General features: G+C 28.5%; 1 protein-coding gene across 1 annotated transcript in view; it reads right to left on the bottom strand.

Annotated features, from left to right (window-relative positions):
- Window positions 1-7,709: 7,709 nt before the first annotated feature.
- The window catches only part of LOC142321063 (DNA repair and recombination protein RAD54B-like), a 79,948-nt gene continuing 66,430 nt past the window's right edge, over window positions 7,710-21,227 (bottom strand). The window contains exons 16-18 of the mRNA XM_075359065.1: window positions 18,524-18,653; window positions 14,542-14,775; window positions 7,710-7,839 (exon numbers count right to left, since the gene is read on the bottom strand). Coding sequence (XP_075215180.1) covers window positions 7,768-7,839; window positions 14,542-14,775; window positions 18,524-18,653 — 436 coding nt within the window. The 3' untranslated portion in view covers window positions 7,710-7,767. The remainder of the gene's footprint in view (window positions 7,840-14,541; window positions 14,776-18,523; window positions 18,654-21,227) is intronic.

Here is a 21,227-nt window from a genome sequence, read left to right as displayed (position 1 = left end):
GTTCCTTCGTTTATATGAATAAAAAAGTATAGCTTGCCTAAACATGTTTGTTTACAGATTTTACGATAATGATATTTTTTTTTTAAATAATAAAACTGAGTTAAAAGTAAAAAATAATGCTTTTCAGTTCTTTAAATTTTCACTTCACTTTCTTAAAGTCAATTTTGACTTTTCTAAAGTCAGCTCAAAATTAAAAACAAACTACTACCATCATCTCAGCATCATTTGATCTGGACTGACTTCAAAATATTTGAAATTTTAAATAGTAAAAGTGGTAATTTTAAGGATAGCTTTCTTTGAAGTCAATTTTAGTTTCTCAAGTTTATTATACAATCTTTAGTTTTATTTAAAATCTGGATAGGCTAATAATAAACACTGCTTATGTGAAAAAAACCACCTGTAAAAAAATATGAAATAATCACTAAATAATAAGTATACAAAAATACAAAAAATAATTAAATAAACAAGCTGAAAAACTTGCATCTTGTTAAAAAAAAAAAGCAATTCAGGAAAATGACAAAAAGGCAAGGAATGGTTGTATGGAAATAAGTATTATTTTCAAATTAAGTTTCTTGAATTTTTTTATGAAAATATTTTGAATATTAGAATGACATCAGAATACATATCTATATTATTATAGAAAGGGGAAAAGGGATTTTTTTGGGGGATAAACGAAAAACTACTTGATCTTTCACAGCTAAATTTTTACCCATATTTCTTGGCATAAACGAGAAGGTTTTTGGATATATTTCATCTTGAAAAATGTCTAAAATATATATAATGTAATAGTGGAGATTTGCCAGTTGAAGTACAAACTTTAATGAATTATGAACTGTGAGTGTCTATCACTGTGTGAGCTAGATTTAAACTTATTGATTATGAATATCTAAAAATTGATTTCTAGATTTTTTCAGTTTCATTCCAAGTTTCAAGGGGGTTAAATTGATTTTTGAATTTTTTTGAAACCCTGTTATTTTTCTAATTTTTCAGTAACAAATGAAGAAATCAGTTTGATTTTTGTTGAGTGTAATCTTCATGTCAACATACCAATTTTTAGATTTTTGGAATTCGACCTTTAAAGGGGATGAAGTTAACCATATTTTGAACAATGATTGTAAATTTTCTAATCCCAACTATAGTAAACCAGATAATCAGTAGATTTGGGCTTGCAACTACTCTTTAGATAAATATTTAAAAACCATTTTCAAGTTTTTTTTAATTCCAATTTTTTGCTGTTGCTCAACAACCACAGCCACTGCCACCATTAATATATGTGTGACTGGCTGCACCTGCCGCCGTTTACATGACTAATAAACATAAAATAAAAAAAACTGACCGCTACGAGAAATGCAAGTAATCATATGGTGTGGGTGAAGCTTTGACGGGGAGCTAGTTATACTATAAAAGTCTAATAATAAGCAATGATGATCACAAAATATATCTTAAAAGGAAACATAGATTTTAATTATAATTTTATGTATTAATCTTGTCCCATACGATGGAAAGGAAATTATAAAAAAAAAGAATGTACATTCCCACGATTTGAAAATGATAAATCCGGTAGACGATTATTATTACAATACAGTACTGTAACTGTTGTCCACAACAACAATGTATTTTTTCTATTAATATCTTCTCTACCTACAGAAAATTTACTAGGTTTTCCAGAAGGTTGGTACATCAGGAGAACTTCCTCCGCAAAATAAAAAAATTATCATTGAACTGGTGTATTTGGAAAAGAGTAAGGCTTGAACATGCATAAAAAAAGAAAACCATAATAATTCGTGTAGTACAATTTTATAAAATCGTGTATATAGAAAGTAAAAATTGCCTCAACTTAATTCATCACTTCTTATATTCCTATTAATTATGTAATAATGCTGATGGTCATGCTATAAGATTAAATATTTAAGCATGCAGTAGAAAATTCACACTTACAGGATTTTAATGTGTTTCAAATTTACCATTAACTACAGGCTGCTAGTGTAAATGAATTTATGTAAGTAAATAAATTTTCCAATATAAATGTAATACCGCAATCCTATATAACAGGGTTAACAAATTCTATGGAATTAAACAATTTATTTCTTTTAATTAAAACTTAAATTTTTCTTCCAATTTTAAATTAACTGAGTAACTGTGATTTTGTTCTGGTTTGCTATCTGAAATATTAATCACATATCAATCTAGCCAATAGTCACTCTCAACAAAAATTATGGGATATTATGTACAGCAACATTATAATGCAAAGTTAAGTAGATCAAGTAGAATACATTTACCATTTTGTTACATAATATGTATTATGCATTATACATATATGCATTATCAGTAAAAATAACTTATCATTCTTGACTATTGTCAAGAATACTTTGTGTTTGTATACATTTATAATTTCAGTGCAGAAATTAAAAGAATAACTATCTTAAACTCACAGAGATGTCCAAAATATTAAATTTAAAAAACATTTCATAAAAGTTACTGATGTTACTACATACTGTATCATGTTAATATGCAGTATGTCACCATTTTGTTAAATAGAGGTAAATTTATACTTAGTCTTATTAAAATGTCACAGTGGAAAAGCAATTTGTAATATCACAGTTCGTTATATATAGAGGTTCAAAAATGTAATTCAAATTTTATCCTTAGGTGGTAAATCAGTTTTGGTGGGCTCCCCCTACCCCCAAATTAATACAGCTTGATAAGGTAATCAGGTTCAAGAATGCCAAGACATGTATGCCTAGAAGTTTTTGGTTTTTCATTTCTAAAAAAAAAAAAAACTTGAGTTGCCAGTACCGCCTGATAATGTCATATCCCTAATTTGTAATTCCTTTTAGTTTCAAGCGGTGTTAAACAAAACAGATTCGTATGTTATTTATTTTCCAAGGCCTCCTTTATTATGTTTGATATATTTTGTATCTTAAAAAATAATTAGGGTATTAGGCCTCCAACTAACCAGTGATTTGATTCTAAGTCGGTTATTTTGTTCTCATTTTACCTTATATCTTAAATGATCAATTCCTATAATTTTTTTTTTACTAGATTCACTTCGTTGATGCAAAAACAGTTTTGGAGTAGTGCAACCTCAAGATAAGAGTGCAATTCAGGTTAGCTATGGTTCTATGAATTTTGAGACGAGTGAACTGAAAAGGTATGCTTTTTCACAAATATGATTTCCACTAAGTACCAAACAAATATTTGCATGGACTATGCTCCTTGCAGAAATCATACCACCCTAATTTCTAATCGGTTTTGATCATGGTGAACAAGAACAATGTAATTTAATTTAATGACAATTTAATCTTTTCCATTATGCATCTATTTTTAAACATAAGTATTGCAGGGGGCTGCACCGCCTAATAATTATGAAGTAATTGAGATTTTCATCTTTTCCTTTCATGCAGTGGATTGAGTGATGTATTAAGATTATTTTTCAAGGTTCTTTTATGTTTAATAATAATTTTGTAGAGCAAAATTCCAACGTGACCAGTGGTTCCAAGAATTCTTGGATAAATCCAACAAAAGTCTTCCAATTTTTCATTCTTCAAAGTTTCCTTCTATGTTCATAAGAAACCCTTACTCAATGAATTTATGTTCGGTGAGTATTTATGTTTGACACCTTTTCTTATTTTATAGATTTATCCTGATGCTTAATAACAAATTGGACAGTGAAAATTATTTGATGTTTTTTTTGTAGCATCTTCATATTATTTTTTAAAACCATTTTAATTTATGGCATTATTGTTTGTTTAAACTGCAGTAGAACATTGCTCAGTCAAGTTTATATAAACGGACCATACCTTGGAACTAAACGCTCAGTAATACAGTTTGGCCCCATTAATTCTGGTTTAAAAATAAATCTATGCTTAACATTTCCACAACTTATACTTATATTTTAAAATATTCTATTAGGCCAATAAAATAGCATTTTTAAGAAAATCATATATGTATATAGTTAATAGAGTATGACATTTAAAGTGAATATTTAAAAGTAAAAGTAAAAATTACTCTAAATAAAAGTAACAAAAATTTATTATTTTACATTAAATAACTTCATAAATCATTTTAAACGTTGAAAGAAGTCCTTTACGACCTTGTTCTGCCATTATTCCATGCTTCTGCAACATTACGTAGCCACCATAGTGTCAATGAAGAATCTTACTCCTTTTAATGGCTTTTTCAGTTGACCCTCAGTAGTTCGTAGATTACTGCAAGCCATAAAAGAGGTTTGATGACTTTCTGACTCGCTCAGTTTCTTGTTGATGTTGAGCTAAAGTATTATCCCGACTTTAAACTGTCATCATCGGTTTTGACAGCTTCCCAAAATTCTGGCAGTTATTAAAGTATATCTTTTACATTAAAAACATTGAAAAGAGCATGAATATTCCCACTAACCGACTTAATTTTATCTGACAAAATTATCCATCATGAATGATTTATATAGCAGATTATCTCACACATTCAAAAAAAAAGATCTTCATAAAACCATTTTGTAAATCCATCTGTACACTTTTTTTTTAGTATACTTCATGGGGAGTTAATGTTTTTAAAAGCTCTCGGGTGTTAGGCTTCATCAATGAGAACAAACTTACTAAATATGTGTATTATTATATGAATAACTAAATATGTGTATTATTTAATATGTGATACAATATCACCGAAATGAGTTGGTGTGAAACCCACAGTTACTGTAAAATATGTTTACTTAGGGTACTGGTATTCCCATATAAAATCTTTTTTGTGTGCAGCTAATATCAAAATCTGGTATTAGAAGTAAAATTACAAAAAAAAAAAAAATGGATTTTTATAAATCTGTTCTATTTACTTTAATTCCAAAAAAACATCTTTCTGTGAGTGACAAAACTGTCTTATCAATTATGATATGTCTTGACAAGTTCACTTTATTTATTGCTAGTGCCTTGCCATGAGTGTTAGTGATATCATCTTCAATCATTGGATAATTCTGTTCTTCCCTGGCGAAAAAATTACATCAGCCAAACATTTAAATACATTGTTGATTGTTTATCCATGGAGTGAAACAGATTCACTGGATTTGAATACTGTAAGACTATGTTTAACATATACTCCATTTAATTTTTTATAAGATTCATTGCATGAATACAGTGAATAATTAATGTTCAATCTTGAATAGTGACCAGCTTTGATTAAAGCAATAACTGAAAAAAAACCCAAGACAATTCAATAAAGAAGAATGTTCACCGCTGTTATTCACACCACATGATTATCAATAAGTACTTACACAAATAGCACAGTATTTGTGTAAATTTTAGTTAAAGTAAAAGTTTTATGTATGTCTTTTTTTATCCTAATATACAAACCTTTTAAAATTAGTTTATTATTCATTTATGATGACAGTGATAGAAGGTACTGCCTGCGACCTTCCCAAGCAAGCTAGATGGAATTATTGAACATGAAATGTAGAGCTCAAGGATGATTTATACCAGGCTGATTTAGTGGAGTGATTTTACTGTACTATAATATCAATAGAGGATATAAATATATAATGATGATTATTAATTTTTTTTTACAAAATTTACACACACAAAACCATTAAAAATTAAAATGGCCAAAGAAGTTGTCAATTCTAGAGCCTATAGTGTAAACAAATAAGATGAAAAACTTTCAAACAAATGATGGTAAGGTATGGTTTAATTTTAGGATACGATCACTGATGAAAAAACACAGCATCAATCACTATCAACTTTGTCATGGGTCATGGAAAAGCATCTATAGTTGAACATTTTAACAAAACATTGAAGAACAAGATGTGGCATAAGTTTACTGAAAGAGGTAATTACAGGTGAATAGATATTCTATATGAACCCACTACTGGGTTGGTCTAGTGGTGAACTCGTCATTTCAAGTCAGCTAATTTTTAAATCGAGAGTTCTAAGGTTCAAATTCTAGTAAAAGCACTTTACTAGAAGGCACTTTACTTTAATATAGATTTGCCGATTAATAGATAATTCAAAAAGGACGCAACCCCTTTGTTTGGTGACATGAATTTACTACAAAAATATTAATATTAATAAAATATTTATATAACAATGTTTAAATTACCTTTATTAACTTTACAATAAATATTCAAAATGATTTCCTATGATACCATTGCAGGTTCATAACATTTGCAGCCACTTTTCGTAATGTTTGCAATCTCACTTTCTGTGTTAGCCTTCAATTTGTCAAATGTATGAGGATTGCTTTTAAAAGCTACTCTTTTTAAATACCCCTACAGGAAAAAGCCTGCTGGTGTAAGATCGGTGGTGATCTTGGATGCCACAACCCTTTTGACATCAAATGATGGCCAAAAAATTCCCGTAACATATCCAGTGTTTCATTAGCAGTATGACACATTTAGCTTGAATTCTGTGTGGGTGTTAGTATTCATTGAAATAGCTACAAAGTTTGGTCCTGCGCAAGATAATGAGATACCTCAATCTCCTGTAGGTTTGGTGTCCTTTTTCTTTGGTTATTCTTAATTCCTTTTTTTTTAGATAAATATCAGATGAATTAGTTCTTTTTCAAGGCTGTGGAAACTGTATTTTCTTGATCAACTTCCTGGTGCCAAGATCCTGGAAATCAATTTTCTATTCAGGGATTGTAGAAAAAAGTTAACTAGTGACTGACGTAAAGTTGGCCCAAAACTCCTCAATAATAACAATAATCTAATAAATACTCCTAATAAGCTAATTAAATTCAATGTGCATAAAAAAATCACTCATGATTATTATTTAGAAGCATACAGTTAATATGATTTAACATATATCATATGTTGCACAGCTTCTGGGGTAAAATTTAAGAACTACTTAATTTTAAAATGCTGGAATTGTGCTTTCAGACTTTTAAGTTATAATTCAATTCAATCATCAGTAATGTTAGAGGTGGTATTCACTTGAAGGGGCTAGGAAACCCTTTTAGTATTTGAACAAATAGTATATTTGACATTTTCCTAAGGTAATATGTTTTGGCAAGATTTTAAGTATTAGTAAAATTTTATTGTCAAGGATTCTGAGACTTATGCTACAAGTGTTATGTGTAATATCTGTATGTTGTAGTTAATATCTTTATGTGTCCAATGTTTCAGAAGGTATTTCAAATTTCTGATTCTGATGTGTGTATGGTTGGTTGTATGTGTTCTTTGTTGTAGATGAATACAAATGATGCATCCATCCAAGTGTCTAACTAGTGAGTGCAGTTTGTAGTACAGTCATTGGTTTAATTTAGCAACAAATAATTTTCAAATTACTAGAATGCTGTTTTTATAGTGTGTTCTTTTTAGTTTATAAAATGAATATGCATTTTTTGTAATTTTGAAAGAGAAGTATAACTTCAAACTTAAAAGTTTTGTATGAACGTTGGCTGGCATAAGTTAGTATTATGTCATATACTACGTTTTTATTTTCTTCTGAGCTCTATCAAATATGTTATTTATTAAAAAAGAGGAAGTATTTATCAAGTTTTTTATGATAAAAATATTATGTAGAGGAAAAGTTACAGGTACATTTTTGGTAGTATTAATTTACCAAACTAAAATGTAGAGATAGGTTTTATATTTTATTTCAGTAAAAAAAATATTAAGAATTAAATTAAATAAAATTTAAAAAATGAAAAAATATACAAAATAACAAACTGATTGTATTCACATAACTGAGAAAAAAGTTGTTGTTCAAACTATCACTAAACTTCTTTCAGCTGTAGATATATACAATACAATAATTATTTTCATCTATCATTTATAAAATTAAATTACAGCTTTTTGGTTGTAGTATTATGAAATATAAAAGAAATATTATTTTCAGCTCCATCTAGAGCCATTTCCTGGAACAAAAAAAAAAATATTTCTTAAAACTGATAAAAATATGAATGTACAGTAATAGCACATGCATAAAAAACTAATTTAAAAACATCACCTATGCTCCTCCACTCTTCTTTTTCTTTTAATGTTAGTCATGCATTGATGCAGGATCTAACCAAACTCCTTCATGCCAGTAGTTCTAATATGTACTGTCCTCAGAAAGACATGCATCATTCATATCAGTAATAAGCCTGTCCCATCATCTTAAGATCATAGTCCAGTGACCTCTAATTTATTACCTACCTCTTGCAACATTAGAATACAGCCTTCTGGTTTACCATAACCAACTGAAATGTACTTCTGACATCTCAGATGACTGGCGAAGTTTTATACAAAAAATCCTGATAAAATGACAGTTGTTTTAATTAAAATGAAGGAACTTAAATTTTAATTTCAGGAAAAGCACAATTAATGATTCACCAATTTGTATTCTTCTTGCAGCTACTGATTTAGTTCTAAAAGATCCTATAAATCTGGTCATGAATTGCCAAGTAATATATACAGTTGGTTCCTGGGATCAAAAAATTATCTTTTTGTATTGTGGTATACTCATGCTATCCTCTCTCCTTGTGGAAAACCGCAAAGCTGCATATTAAAATTTTGCTTACGGGAATGGAAGTAATTTTCTCAAAATGAAATTTAGATAAAAATTTTTCCCTTTTTGGAAATGTTAGGGTACAAAATTTCATCACGATTGAAATAAAACTGTAGATCTGTTTAAAAAAACAAACACACATACAAACACTCTTCTTTATATTTAGAGAAAAAGGAGATAGATGGTAATAATTTGCATGCAACTCTTTTTCTGTGGGCAGAGTCCCAATAATAAAATATTGATAAATAAAGATTGAAATTCTTAGCCAAAATTTCACCAACCCACTGGGTTGGTCTAGTGGTGGACTCTTCATCGCAAATCAGCTGATTTTGAAGTCGAGAATTCTATGGTTGAAATCCTAGTAAAGACAGTTATTTTTAAATGGATTTGAATCACGGATAACGGTGCTCTTTGGTGGTTGGGTCTCAATTAACCACACATCTCAGGAATGGTCGACTTGAGACTGTGCAAGACTACTACACTTCATTTACATTCATACATATCAGCCTCATTCATCCTTCTTTCTTTTTCCTATTTAGCCACCAGGAATCACAGTCAGGTATTACTTCAAAGGATGAATAAGGATGATATGTATGACTGTAGTCGTATACATTCTCAGGTCAACCATTTCTGAATAGTGTGGTTAATTGAAACCCAAACACCAGTGGTATCATCATTCATCCACTGAAGTAATAGCTTACAGTGGTTCCAGAGGCTAAACAGAAAAATGAGAGCAAAAATTTCATCAACATCTTCAAAAAAATGTCTTTTTGTCTTAACATCAAATGTTAAAATTATTACATTACAGTCATATTTTAAAAGTATATAAAGTCTAACAAATAATTAATTAATTTATTATAACCTTTTAAGCTCCTAAATTTGTCTATCAAGTCAAGCACAACAGACAAGAATGATGACATAATTAGTTCCTTCGTTTATATGAATAAAAAAGTATAGCTTGCCTAAACATGTTTGTTTACAGATTTTACGATAATGATATTTTTTTTTTAAATAATAAAACTGAGTTAAAAGTAAAAAATAATGCTTTTCAGTTCTTTAAATTTTCACTTCACTTTCTTAAAGTCAATTTTGACTTTTCTAAAGTCAGCTCAAAATTAAAAACAAACTACTACCATCATCTCAGCATCATTTGATCTGGACTGACTTCAAAATATTTGAAATTTTAAATAGTAAAAGTGGTAATTTTAAGGATAGCTTTCTTTGAAGTCAATTTTAGTTTCTCAAGTTTATTATACAATCTTTAGTTTTATTTAAAATCTGGATAGGCTAATAATAAACACTGCTTATGTGAAAAAAACCACCTGTAAAAAAATATGAAATAATCACTAAATAATAAGTATACAAAAATACAAAAAATAATTAAATAAACAAGCTGAAAAACTTGCATCTTGTTAAAAAAAAAAGCAATTCAGGAAAATGACAAAAAGGCAAGGAATGGTTGTATGGAAATAAGTATTATTTTCAAATTAAGTTTCTTGAATTTTTTTATGAAAATATTTTGAATATTAGAATGACATCAGAATACATATCTATATTATTATAGAAAGGGGAAAAGGGATTTTTTTGGGGGATAAACGAAAAACTACTTGATCTTTCACAGCTAAATTTTTACCCATATTTCTTGGCATAAACGAGAAGGTTTTTGGATATATTTCATCTTGAAAAATGTCTAAAATATATATAATGTAATAGTGGAGATTTGCCAGTTGAAGTACAAACTTTAATGAATTATGAACTGTGAGTGTCTATCACTGTGTGAGCTAGATTTAAACTTATTGATTATGAATATCTAAAAATTGATTTCTAGATTTTTTCAGTTTCATTCCAAGTTTCAAGGGGGTTAAATTGATTTTTGAATTTTTTTGAAACCCTGTTATTTTTCTAATTTTTCAGTAACAAATGAAGAAATCAGTTTGATTTTTGTTGAGTGTAATCTTCATGTCAACATACCAATTTTTAGATTTTTGGAATTCGACCTTTAAAGGGGATGAAGTTAACCATATTTTGAACAATGATTGTAAATTTTCTAATCCCAACTATAGTAAACCAGATAATCAGTAGATTTGGGCTTGCAACTACTCTTTAGATAAATATTTAAAAACCATTTTCAAGTTTTTTTTAATTCCAATTTTTTGCTGTTGCTCAACAACCACAGCCACTGCCACCATTAATATATGTGTGACTGGCTGCACCTGCCGCCGTTTACATGACTAATAAACATAAAATAAAAAAACTGACCGCTACGAGAAATGCAAGTAATCATATGGTGTGGGTGAAGCTTTGACGGGGAGCTAGTTATACTATAAAAGTCTAATAATAAGCAATGATGATCACAAAATATATCTTAAAAGGAAACATAGATTTTAATTATAATTTTATGTATTAATCTTGTCCCATACGATGGAAAGGAAATTATAAAAAAAAAGAATGTACATTCCCACGATTTGAAAATGATAAATCCGGTAGACGATTATTATTACAATACAGTACTGTAACTGTTGTCCACAACAACAATGTATTTTTTCTATTAATATCTTCTCTACCTACAGAAAATTTACTAGGTTTTCCAGAAGGTTGGTACATCAGGAGAACTTCCTCCGCAAAATAAAAAAATTATCATTGAACTGGTGTATTTGGAAAAGAGGAAGGCTTGAACATGCATAAAAAAAGAAAACCATAATAATTCGTGTAGTACAATTTTATAAAATCGTGTATATAGAAAGTAAAAATTGCCTCAACTTAATTCATCACTTCTTATATTCCTATTAATTATGTAATAATGCTGATGGTCATGCTATAAGATTAAATATTTAAGCATGCAGTAGAAAATTCACACTTACAGGATTTTAATGTGTTTCAAATTTACCATTAACTACAGGCTGCTAGTGTAAATGAATTTATGTAAGTAAATAAATTTTCCAATATAAATGTAATACCGCAATCCTATATAACAGGGTTAACAAATTCTATGGAATTAAACAATTTATTTCTTTTAATTAAAACTTAAATTTTTCTTCCAATTTTAAATTAACTGAGTAACTGTGATTTTGTTCTGGTTTGCTATCTGAAATATTAATCACATATCAATCTAGCCAATAGTCACTCTCAACAAAAATTATGGGATATTATGTACAGCAACATTATAATGCAAAGTTAAGTAGATCAAGTAGAATACATTTACCATTTTGTTACATAATATGTATTATGCATTATACATATATGCATTATCAGTAAAAATAACTTATCATTCTTGACTATTGTCAAGAATACTTTGTGTTTGTATACATTTATAATTTCAGTGCAGAAATTAAAAGAATAACTATCTTAAACTCACAGAGATGTCCAAAATATTAAATTTAAAAAACATTTCATAAAAGTTACTGATGTTACTACATACTGTATCATGTTAATATGCAGTATGTCACCATTTTGTTAAATAGAGGTAAATTTATACTTAGTCTTATTAAAATGTCACAGTGGAAAAGCAATTTGTAATATCACAGTTCGTTATATATAGAGGTTCAAAAATGTAATTCAAATTTTATCCTTAGGTGGTAAATCAGTTTTGGTGGGCTCCCCCTAACCCCAAATTAATACAGCTTGATAAGGTAATCAGGTTCAAGAATGCCAAGACATGTATGCCTAGAAGTTTTTGGTTTTTCATTTCTAAAAAAAAAAAAAACTTGAGTTGCCAGTACCGCCTGATAATGTCATATCCCTAATTTGTAATTCCTTTTAGTTTCAAGCGGTGTTAAACAAAACAGATTCGTATGTTATTTATTTTCCAAGGCCTCCTTTATTATGTTTGATATATTTTGTATCTTAAAAAATAATTAGGGTATTAGGCCTCCAACTAACCAGTGATTTGATTCTAAGTCGGTTATTTTGTTCTCATTTTACCTTATATCTTAAATGATCAATTCCTATAATTTTTTTTTTACTAGATTCACTTCGTTGATGCAAAAACAGTTTTGGAGTAGTGCAACCTCAAGATAAGAGTGCAATTCAGGTTAGCTATGGTTCTATGAATTTTGAGACGAGTGAACTGAAAAGGTATGCTTTTTCACAAATATGATTTCCACTAAGTACCAAACAAATATTTGCATGGACTATGCTCCTTGCAGAAATCATACCACCCTAATTTCTAATCGGTTTTGATCATGGTGAACAAGAACAATGTAATTTAATTTAATGACAATTTAATCTTTTCCATTATGCATCTATTTTTAAACATAAGTATTGCAGGGGGCTGCACCGCCTAATAATTATGAAGTAATTGAGATTTTCATCTTTTCCTTTCATGCAGTGGATTGAGTGATGTATTAAGATTATTTTTCAAGGTTCTTTTATGTTTAATAATAATTTTGTAGAGCAAAATTCCAACGTGACCAGTGGTTCCAAGAATTCTTGGATAAATCCAACAAAAGTCTTCCAATTTTTCATTCTTCAAAGTTTCCTTCTATGTTCATAAGAAACCCTTACTCAATGAATTTATGTTCGGTGAGTATTTATGTTTGACACCTTTTCTTATTTTATAGATTTATCCTGATGCTTAATAACAAATTGGACAGTGAAAATTATTTGATGTTTTTTTTGTAGCATCTTCATATTATTTTTTAAAACCATTTTAATTTATGGCATTATTGTTTGTTTAAACTGCAGTAGAACATTGCTCAGTCAAGTTTATATAAACGGACCATACCTTGGAACTAAACGCTCAGTAATACAGTTTGGCCCCATTAATTCTGGTTTAAAAATAAATCTATGCTTAACATTTCCACAACTTATACTTATATTTTAAAATATTCTATTAGGCCAATAAAATAGCATTTTTAAGAAAATCATATATGTATATAGTTAATAGAGTATGACATTTAAAGTGAATATTTAAAAGTAAAAGTAAAAATTACTCTAAATAAAAGTAACAAAAATTTATTATTTTACATTAAATAACTTCATAAATCATTTTAAACGTTGAAAGAAGTCCTTTACGACCTTGTTCTGCCATTATTCCATGCTTCTGCAACATTACGTAGCCACCATAGTGTCAATGAAGAATCTTACTCCTTTTAATGGCTTTTTCAGTTGACCCTCAGTAGTTCGTAGATTACTGCAAGCCATAAAAGAGGTTTGATGACTTTCTGACTCGCTCAGTTTCTTGTTGATGTTGAGCTAAAGTATTATCCCGACTTTAAACTGTCATCATCGGTTTTGACAGCTTCCCAAAATTCTGGCAGTTATTAAAGTATATCTTTTACATTAAAAACATTGAAAAGAGCATGAATATTCCCACTAACCGACTTAATTTTATCTGACAAAATTATCCATCATGAATGATTTATATAGCAGATTATCTCACACATTCAAAAAAAAAGATCTTCATAAAACCATTTTGTAAATCCATCTGTACACTTTTTTTTTAGTATACTTCACGGGGAGTTAATGTTTTTAAAAGCTCTCGGGTGTTAGGCTTCATCAATGAGAACAAACTTACTAAATATGTGTATTATTATATGAATAACTAAATATGTGTATTATTTAATATGTGATACAATATCACCGAAATGAGTTGGTGTGAAACCCACAGTTACTGTAAAATATGTTTACTTAGGGTACTGGTATTCCCATATAAAATCTTTTTTGTGTGCAGCTAATATCAAAATCTGGTATTAGAAGTAAAATTACAAAAAAAAAAAAATGGATTTTTATAAATCTGTTCTATTTACTTTAATTCCAAAAAAACATCTTTCTGTGAGTGACAAAACTGTCTTATCAATTATGATATGTCTTGACAAGTTCACTTTATTTATTGCTAGTGCCTTGCCATGAGTGTTAGTGATATCATCTTCAATCATTGGATAATTCTGTTCTTCCCTGGTGAAAAAATTACATCAGCCAAACATTTAAATACATTGTTGATTGTTTATCCATGGAGTGAAACAGATTCACTGGATTTGAATACTGTAAGACTATGTTTAACATATACTCCATACATTTACCATTTTGTTACATAATATGCATTATTTATAACACACTTGTTGGAAATTACCTTTATTAATGCAGAACTAATTGGGCAAGCATGATGTTCCCAGCGAAACAACTCATTCATTCTTAAAGTAGGCTTACAATCCACAAAAGATTCAGTTTCAATATTTAGCTGAATATCATTCTGAATATTGTCATTTGTTATGTCGCTGTTGTCCATTACTTCACCATAACCGGTGCAACTACATTCCATTAGATCATGGGTTAAGCAAGCTCTATCATGGATTGTAAATAAGTCCTAAAAATTACATTTAAAATAACACTATAAAAAAAAAAATATGAATATTTACACTATCAATCATTAGCTAGATAAAAATAAATTATAAACTAAATTTGTCAATATTTATTTAACCCTTCAGTGTACTAATTTACAGATGTTTACTTAATCTGAAAATTTTTGCTACAGCTTGAGTCCATACACTGCATAGACTACAGCAGATAACTGAATAACCTAACAATAAATAAATCTTTTATTCTAATTGGTACATAATAATACATTATATAATGTCAGGAATGTGTACAATTAATTATTAGATAAAAAAAATAAATGTGACAAGTCCATATTAATTATTTAAAATTCAGATATATGAAATAACGCTAAGGTAAGTACATGATAACATAAAAAAATAATTATAAAATAATTAATAATTCGGATGTCATTATTGAAAATTAATTGACCACATATCTAGTTAAGGTTGAACAAACAGGATGCAGAAAATTCATGTTTTCTTTTTTGTAAATTAATTAATAATTGCTATTATTAAAAAATTCATACACACAATAATACTGTTACTCTAGAAGAAAATAATTTTTTTTATTGACTTTAAATAAGCAACAGAAACATAGACAGCAGAAAAATAATAAGGTTCTTTCTTGTTAAGTCGAAGTATTGTGTTGTGTTAAAACAGTTCTGTTGTTTGGTCAGGTAAAGGTGGATATTGCTATTTTTTAAAAATAAGTGATAATTCTTTTTAGCAAAGGTAGCATATTCATAAATAATAAAAAAAACTCAAGAGATAAGTTAACGTATTTAATTTTTTAAATATCTGCCTTGATTCATACTTATGGACAACAAATGACCTGGCAATTCATTTTTGTAACTTGAAAACTCATTCTGATATTTTAAGCGAGCTCAAAGAGGATGATATTATACTTTAGATGGGGAAAAACAAACAGAAAGATTTTGATTTTGTTGCAAACGAAATCAATTTGATCAACCCAAGAGCACTTATGTAATACCATGAAATTTATTTTTATGGGCAAAAAAAATACTATTATTATTCATGGAAATTTTATCTACCTATTAGCAATGTTAACTCTAACTGAGATTCACTATGCAACAGTTTTATTGAGACCATTGCATTATCATAAAGAAAAAATGAAATAAGAATGCGTGAATAAATGTGTAATTAACTGAAAAAAGTCATACAGGAAGGGTTATATGCCTGTCTGAACAGTTATGAGTTAAAATAATGACCAGGATAATTATGTAAAACAAGTTATTTGAAATTCACAAAACAAGTAAATGGGATGAGAAAAATAAAAATTTTTCTAAGATTCACATAAGATTACTGTTGATTTGAAAATGTTAATATCTAACCTTAACTTATGAATAAAGAGTTAAGTATTATTATACATAACTTATTATTGAGAGTGTTACGAGCCAGTTAACTCTACTTTGGAGCTTATAAACAATTATATAGGTCTCCATTAACCGTGTGGTGATACAAGATATGTCTATTTTGATGTTCACTATTAACTAGCAACAATGAGATGATTTACTTCTGAATCTAATTTTACCATCAATCAAAGGTATTTCAATATAATACACATGAATTTTGTATATATATATATATACACTGAAACCTCTATAAAACAGAAACTCCTCAAAATGTACCGTTTCCCAAGTCCCGATATATTTTTATAGAAATTAATCTCTTAATGACAGAAAACTCTACAATACAGAAACGAGAAAGAAACATAGATTTTACTTTTAATTTTACATATTAAAAAATTTTGTATGAGGCATTCTTCTATTTCTTGCAATAAAATTTCAGATGGGGCTAAGAATGTAGACAAAGAAATAGTTACAGACTGGAAAAATAAAATTAGAATTAACTTTGTGTTACGAATCAAAAAACATCGGTAATTGCAATGAAACCAGTTTATTTTTTTGAGATTTACTGAACAATACACTGTGTTTCATAAAATAAAAGTGTATTGGAGGCAAACATCCAAAGAAAGACTGACTGTTCTGGTGTGCGGTTTTGCAGGTGGTACGTTACTTAAATGATTGGTGATAGGTAAATCTTGGAAGCCTTGCTTTTTCAAAAATGTCATTCAGTTACCACTGGAAAGATATGCAAATAAAAAGTCTTGGATGACGTTTAACATGGCGACATAATTTAAATTAAAAAATTGTTAGTGAAAATAGAAATATTCTACTGTTTTTAGACAATACATCTTGTCACCCTCATAGAAATTACACTAACATAAAATTTGTGTTCTTTCCTCCAAACACAACTAATGTAACTTAACCAAAGGATCAGGAGGTTATTAAAAACATAAAAATTCATCGAAACACATTCTGCAGTCGCTAGTCGCCAACATGGATTCATGTTCAAGAACTGATGCACAAAATTACTATTCTGGATGCACAAAGGTGGCTTTATTCATCATACAAACAAATTATAAATAACTGTGTTATAAATTCGTTTAAAGAAGATTTCTGCATGGAAACCGATAATGATTATGATCCTGATACATGTAGTACTTTGCGCAATATAACAGTACTGCATGAAGTTGAATTTCTGTTGCAATAGTGATTTGGTAACCAAAGAAGGATTTCACTGTAGATGAAATTATTTTGTCTGAATACATCAAGATTAACAAAAGTTCAGAAGAAGAAGGACAAAGCGAGGACACAGAAAACAAAATTAACAGTTTCAGAGAAGCAGTGGGTATGGTCACACAGCTGGAAGAATTTGCGATTAGTATAAACAGTGATGATTTGTGACAGAATATGTAAACCACTAGGAATATTATTGAAAACAAAAGTTCCAAGAGTAAATTACTGAAACAGAAAACTGTACTTGATTATTTTAGAAAATGATTTTATTTTAAATTAATGTTACGTCATGTTGTGTTTTAGGTTAAGTGAACTTTTTCTGTTTACTTGTATTACTGAAGTGTATAATTATTGAAAACGAAAGTCCCAAGGGTAAGTTATTGAAACAAAACTATATTTGATTACTTTAGAAAATGATTTTATTTTAGAATTAGTGCTAGATTATGTTGTGTTTTAGGCTAAGTATATTTCTTCTAATTAAACGAAACTTTTAAATGAAAAATTACTAACAGTTTGTAAAAATAAAAAACACCTCTTTTAGTGTAACTGAACAATTTTTGAAAATTAATGGTTAATGTTCTCTGTATGCAATATAATTTCTGGATTATTCCAAATGTTTATCCTTGTCGAACTTCATTTTATACTTGTACCTCTTCAAAACGGAATTCTTAATTGTCTCGTCAGATTCTGCTTTGGGAAGGGAACCTTGAAGATATTTATACTTAATTCGTATGTAGCATAACTTGATTAATTTGTATAATACTCTGAAAGTCTCCACCCACACTATCTAGTATCTAACACAGTTTTACTGACTTAAGGCCTGTGGCTGCTATATCTCTTGTTTGTGCAATGTGTGTACTTGTATTCTGGTTAGATCACGTTCTTTTTAAACCAGGATATTTGTTAATTATAATCAAACAACATAATGATGGCAAGACAGTGTTGAGGATCAATTAATATAATAATAATACTGATTTGGCTGGGATTCATACCTTCAGCAGAGGAAGGGAAGAACTAAACCTCTACGCCATCCTAAGTAGACAAATTTTTAGTTATTTCATTTAATATTTTTATTTTTAAACAATTTCAAAGTATTAAATCTTGTTAGTATAACAAAACAAACATAAATATAGCAAACCTTGAGTTCATCTTTTGATAATCGAACAGTAGAATTTAAAGAAACTGTGTCAACAACAGTCTCACACAGAGATGCTTTACTTAACTGCCTCTGAAATATTTTCTCTTCAATGGTTCCAGCATTTAAAAGCCTAAAATAATAAAATAAAAAATATGCGCAATTATGAAACAAATATACATATAAATGAAGTTAATATAGCATAACTATAAAATCAAATAAAAAAGCATGTAAACGCTATAATCTAAGCAGAAAGTTTCAGCAGCTACAATACACTTTCTTAATTTTATACTGAGAGAATTGCTGTAATTCAGTTTTGCCAATCATTTTCAAATCAGTTCTGATAACCGACCCCTACTCAAATATAACATGATGGATTTAAATCTTATCTAAGAAACTATACCTTCTACATTTGAAAACATGCAGGGTCTGACAAAAATACTTACTAAAATGATGTTTTCCACAGTCTTTTATTGCAATACAAAACTACCATTATAGAAGTACTACTATTCTATTAGAAGTAACCTATTCTACTCATAAAAACAATGGAAAAAGTACACATAAACGTGTCCTAAAATGCTTTGTTTGCGAGTTACGGTTAGTAAAAGATTTCAGCTATCCCGGTGAAATGAGGTTGTATTGAAATTTTTAGGATGTTAATTAAGGGGCAGAATTAGTGCTTTCTGATGGTTTTTGACCTGAAAAATCAAATAAAATAGGTCCAGAACTGTATCTGCGGTCGTTTTTGAGAAATCAGGGGTGAAAACCATTAAATTGGGGTAAAGAACACTGTTTTTTTTTTTAATGTTTGACATACAATAACTTTGTTAAATGGGTAACAAACACATATAAAACTTTTAATTAAACTTGTAGAGAATCTAATTCTGAACAAAATGATGTAAGATAAGTTGAATAAAACAAAGAAAAGTTAGAATAATTTGAATTTTATTTAGTAACAGTACATTACTAGATTTGTTAGAAAAGTACTTAATTAATATAAACAAAAACCAAATTTACTCTTTAAAATTAATAAAAAAAACTGGAAATTACATAATTATAAAATAAAAATAAATAAATAAAAATTACTTAGATAATAATTCTTTATTATAGACAGAAATACAATAAATTATTTGAAGAATTATTATTTCAAAGTTGGCAATAAAATAACAGCTGATCAACAATGCACAATACTGTATTAATATTTAAATCATTCTGTAAGGAACATTAAGTATATTGGGTAGTGTGAACTGTGCTGTTGTATAGAAGGTTTGCTGTGAATTTTAGTTTGAATGTGATCGGTTTATTTGATCAAGTAATGAGGCACTTACTTACAACAGAGGAATATGCTCATACCATATTCTCTTTGGAAGTGTGTAATGGTAATGCTACAACTGCTACAGTAGAATATGACTTTGAATGACAACTACTGAGTAGACTTTGAATAATGACAAGAAAAAATGTTAGTGAATATAATTGTGAAATACAATTTTTATATTATAAACAAACTGATTATTTTTGTAGCCTACGCATCATTTTATTAATCATCACATTCTTATTTATGATGTATTCTCTGTTCTTCTTCGATACAAAATGGAAAATGATATAACTTAATGCATGAGTTGCCATATAAATAGCACAGTTGATATTTGATTATTCAACTGTGTTTGTTGGGTGCAGTTGAATCTCTACTCATAAATCAGCTTACTTAATGATATGTGACATTGATGTAAATACATTAATGACACAATCAATGTTTGTGAATGCATGGGTTAATTGATAGCTTAAACTGCAACATAGAAGCAAACAAGTTTTTTAACATTGATGGAAATCTGTAAATGAAATAATACATGATATGTTAAACTTCACAACAGAACAATGAAAGTATAATAAGAAATTTGCAAACATGGTTATGATAATGGAAATCTATCAAAGATTACTTTGTATTTTGAAAAGATTCAGCACAGCTATTTTTGGTTTTGAAATAGTATAATATTTCACTTTTCAGTTACTACCAAACTTTTTTTATCATTTAGTGGTAAAAAAGGTAGCAAAGAGTTTTTAAATTTCTTTCAGTAAAGATAGTTTATAAAACGCTTATTTAAAAACATATTTTTAATGAGTTTCATATGAGTAATGCAATATTTACTCTTATGTTTTAACTCATTTTAAGTGAATCAGTTGGCTGAGAAATTTGGTTTAATATAATGTTATGTTACCAATCTAAGCTGATCTATATGAAGCTGATGATCATATGGAACAATGGAAGTTAAACAACGTTGCTACATCATATTGCACTTCACACTACAGAAAAGTTGGAGATCTTCTGTCTTGCCTGATAACTAATTCCTTTCATTTAATTATAAGGTGAATGCAGTGTAATTACAAATAATACAAATTCTAAAGTTTTTCATTAACACAAACTATAATTAAGTGTTTTTCTCATATAGCCCCCTAAACTATAGACACCTTACATATTTTCTGAGCCCCATAATGTATACTATTAGTAGATTTCACTATATATTATTATAGTAATACAATATTTCAATGAGGAGAGAAGCATCTAGTAGTAGAAAGTGCCAAATAAGAAAACGAGAGAAAATGAAGAATATAAATTGATAAAAAGATTGAAAAAGAAGAATCAAAAACACCAAAGATGGAGAAACAACAATATAGAAATTCTTTCTAGAAAGAAGTTTATATTATAGAA

The sequence above is a fragment of the Lycorma delicatula genome, chromosome 3 (genome assembly GCF_047948215.1).
Source record: "Lycorma delicatula isolate Av1 chromosome 3, ASM4794821v1, whole genome shotgun sequence".
In the NCBI taxonomy this organism is placed as follows: Eukaryota; Metazoa; Arthropoda; class Insecta; order Hemiptera; family Fulgoridae; genus Lycorma; species Lycorma delicatula.
This window is presented reverse-complemented; position numbering and strand designations above follow the sequence as displayed.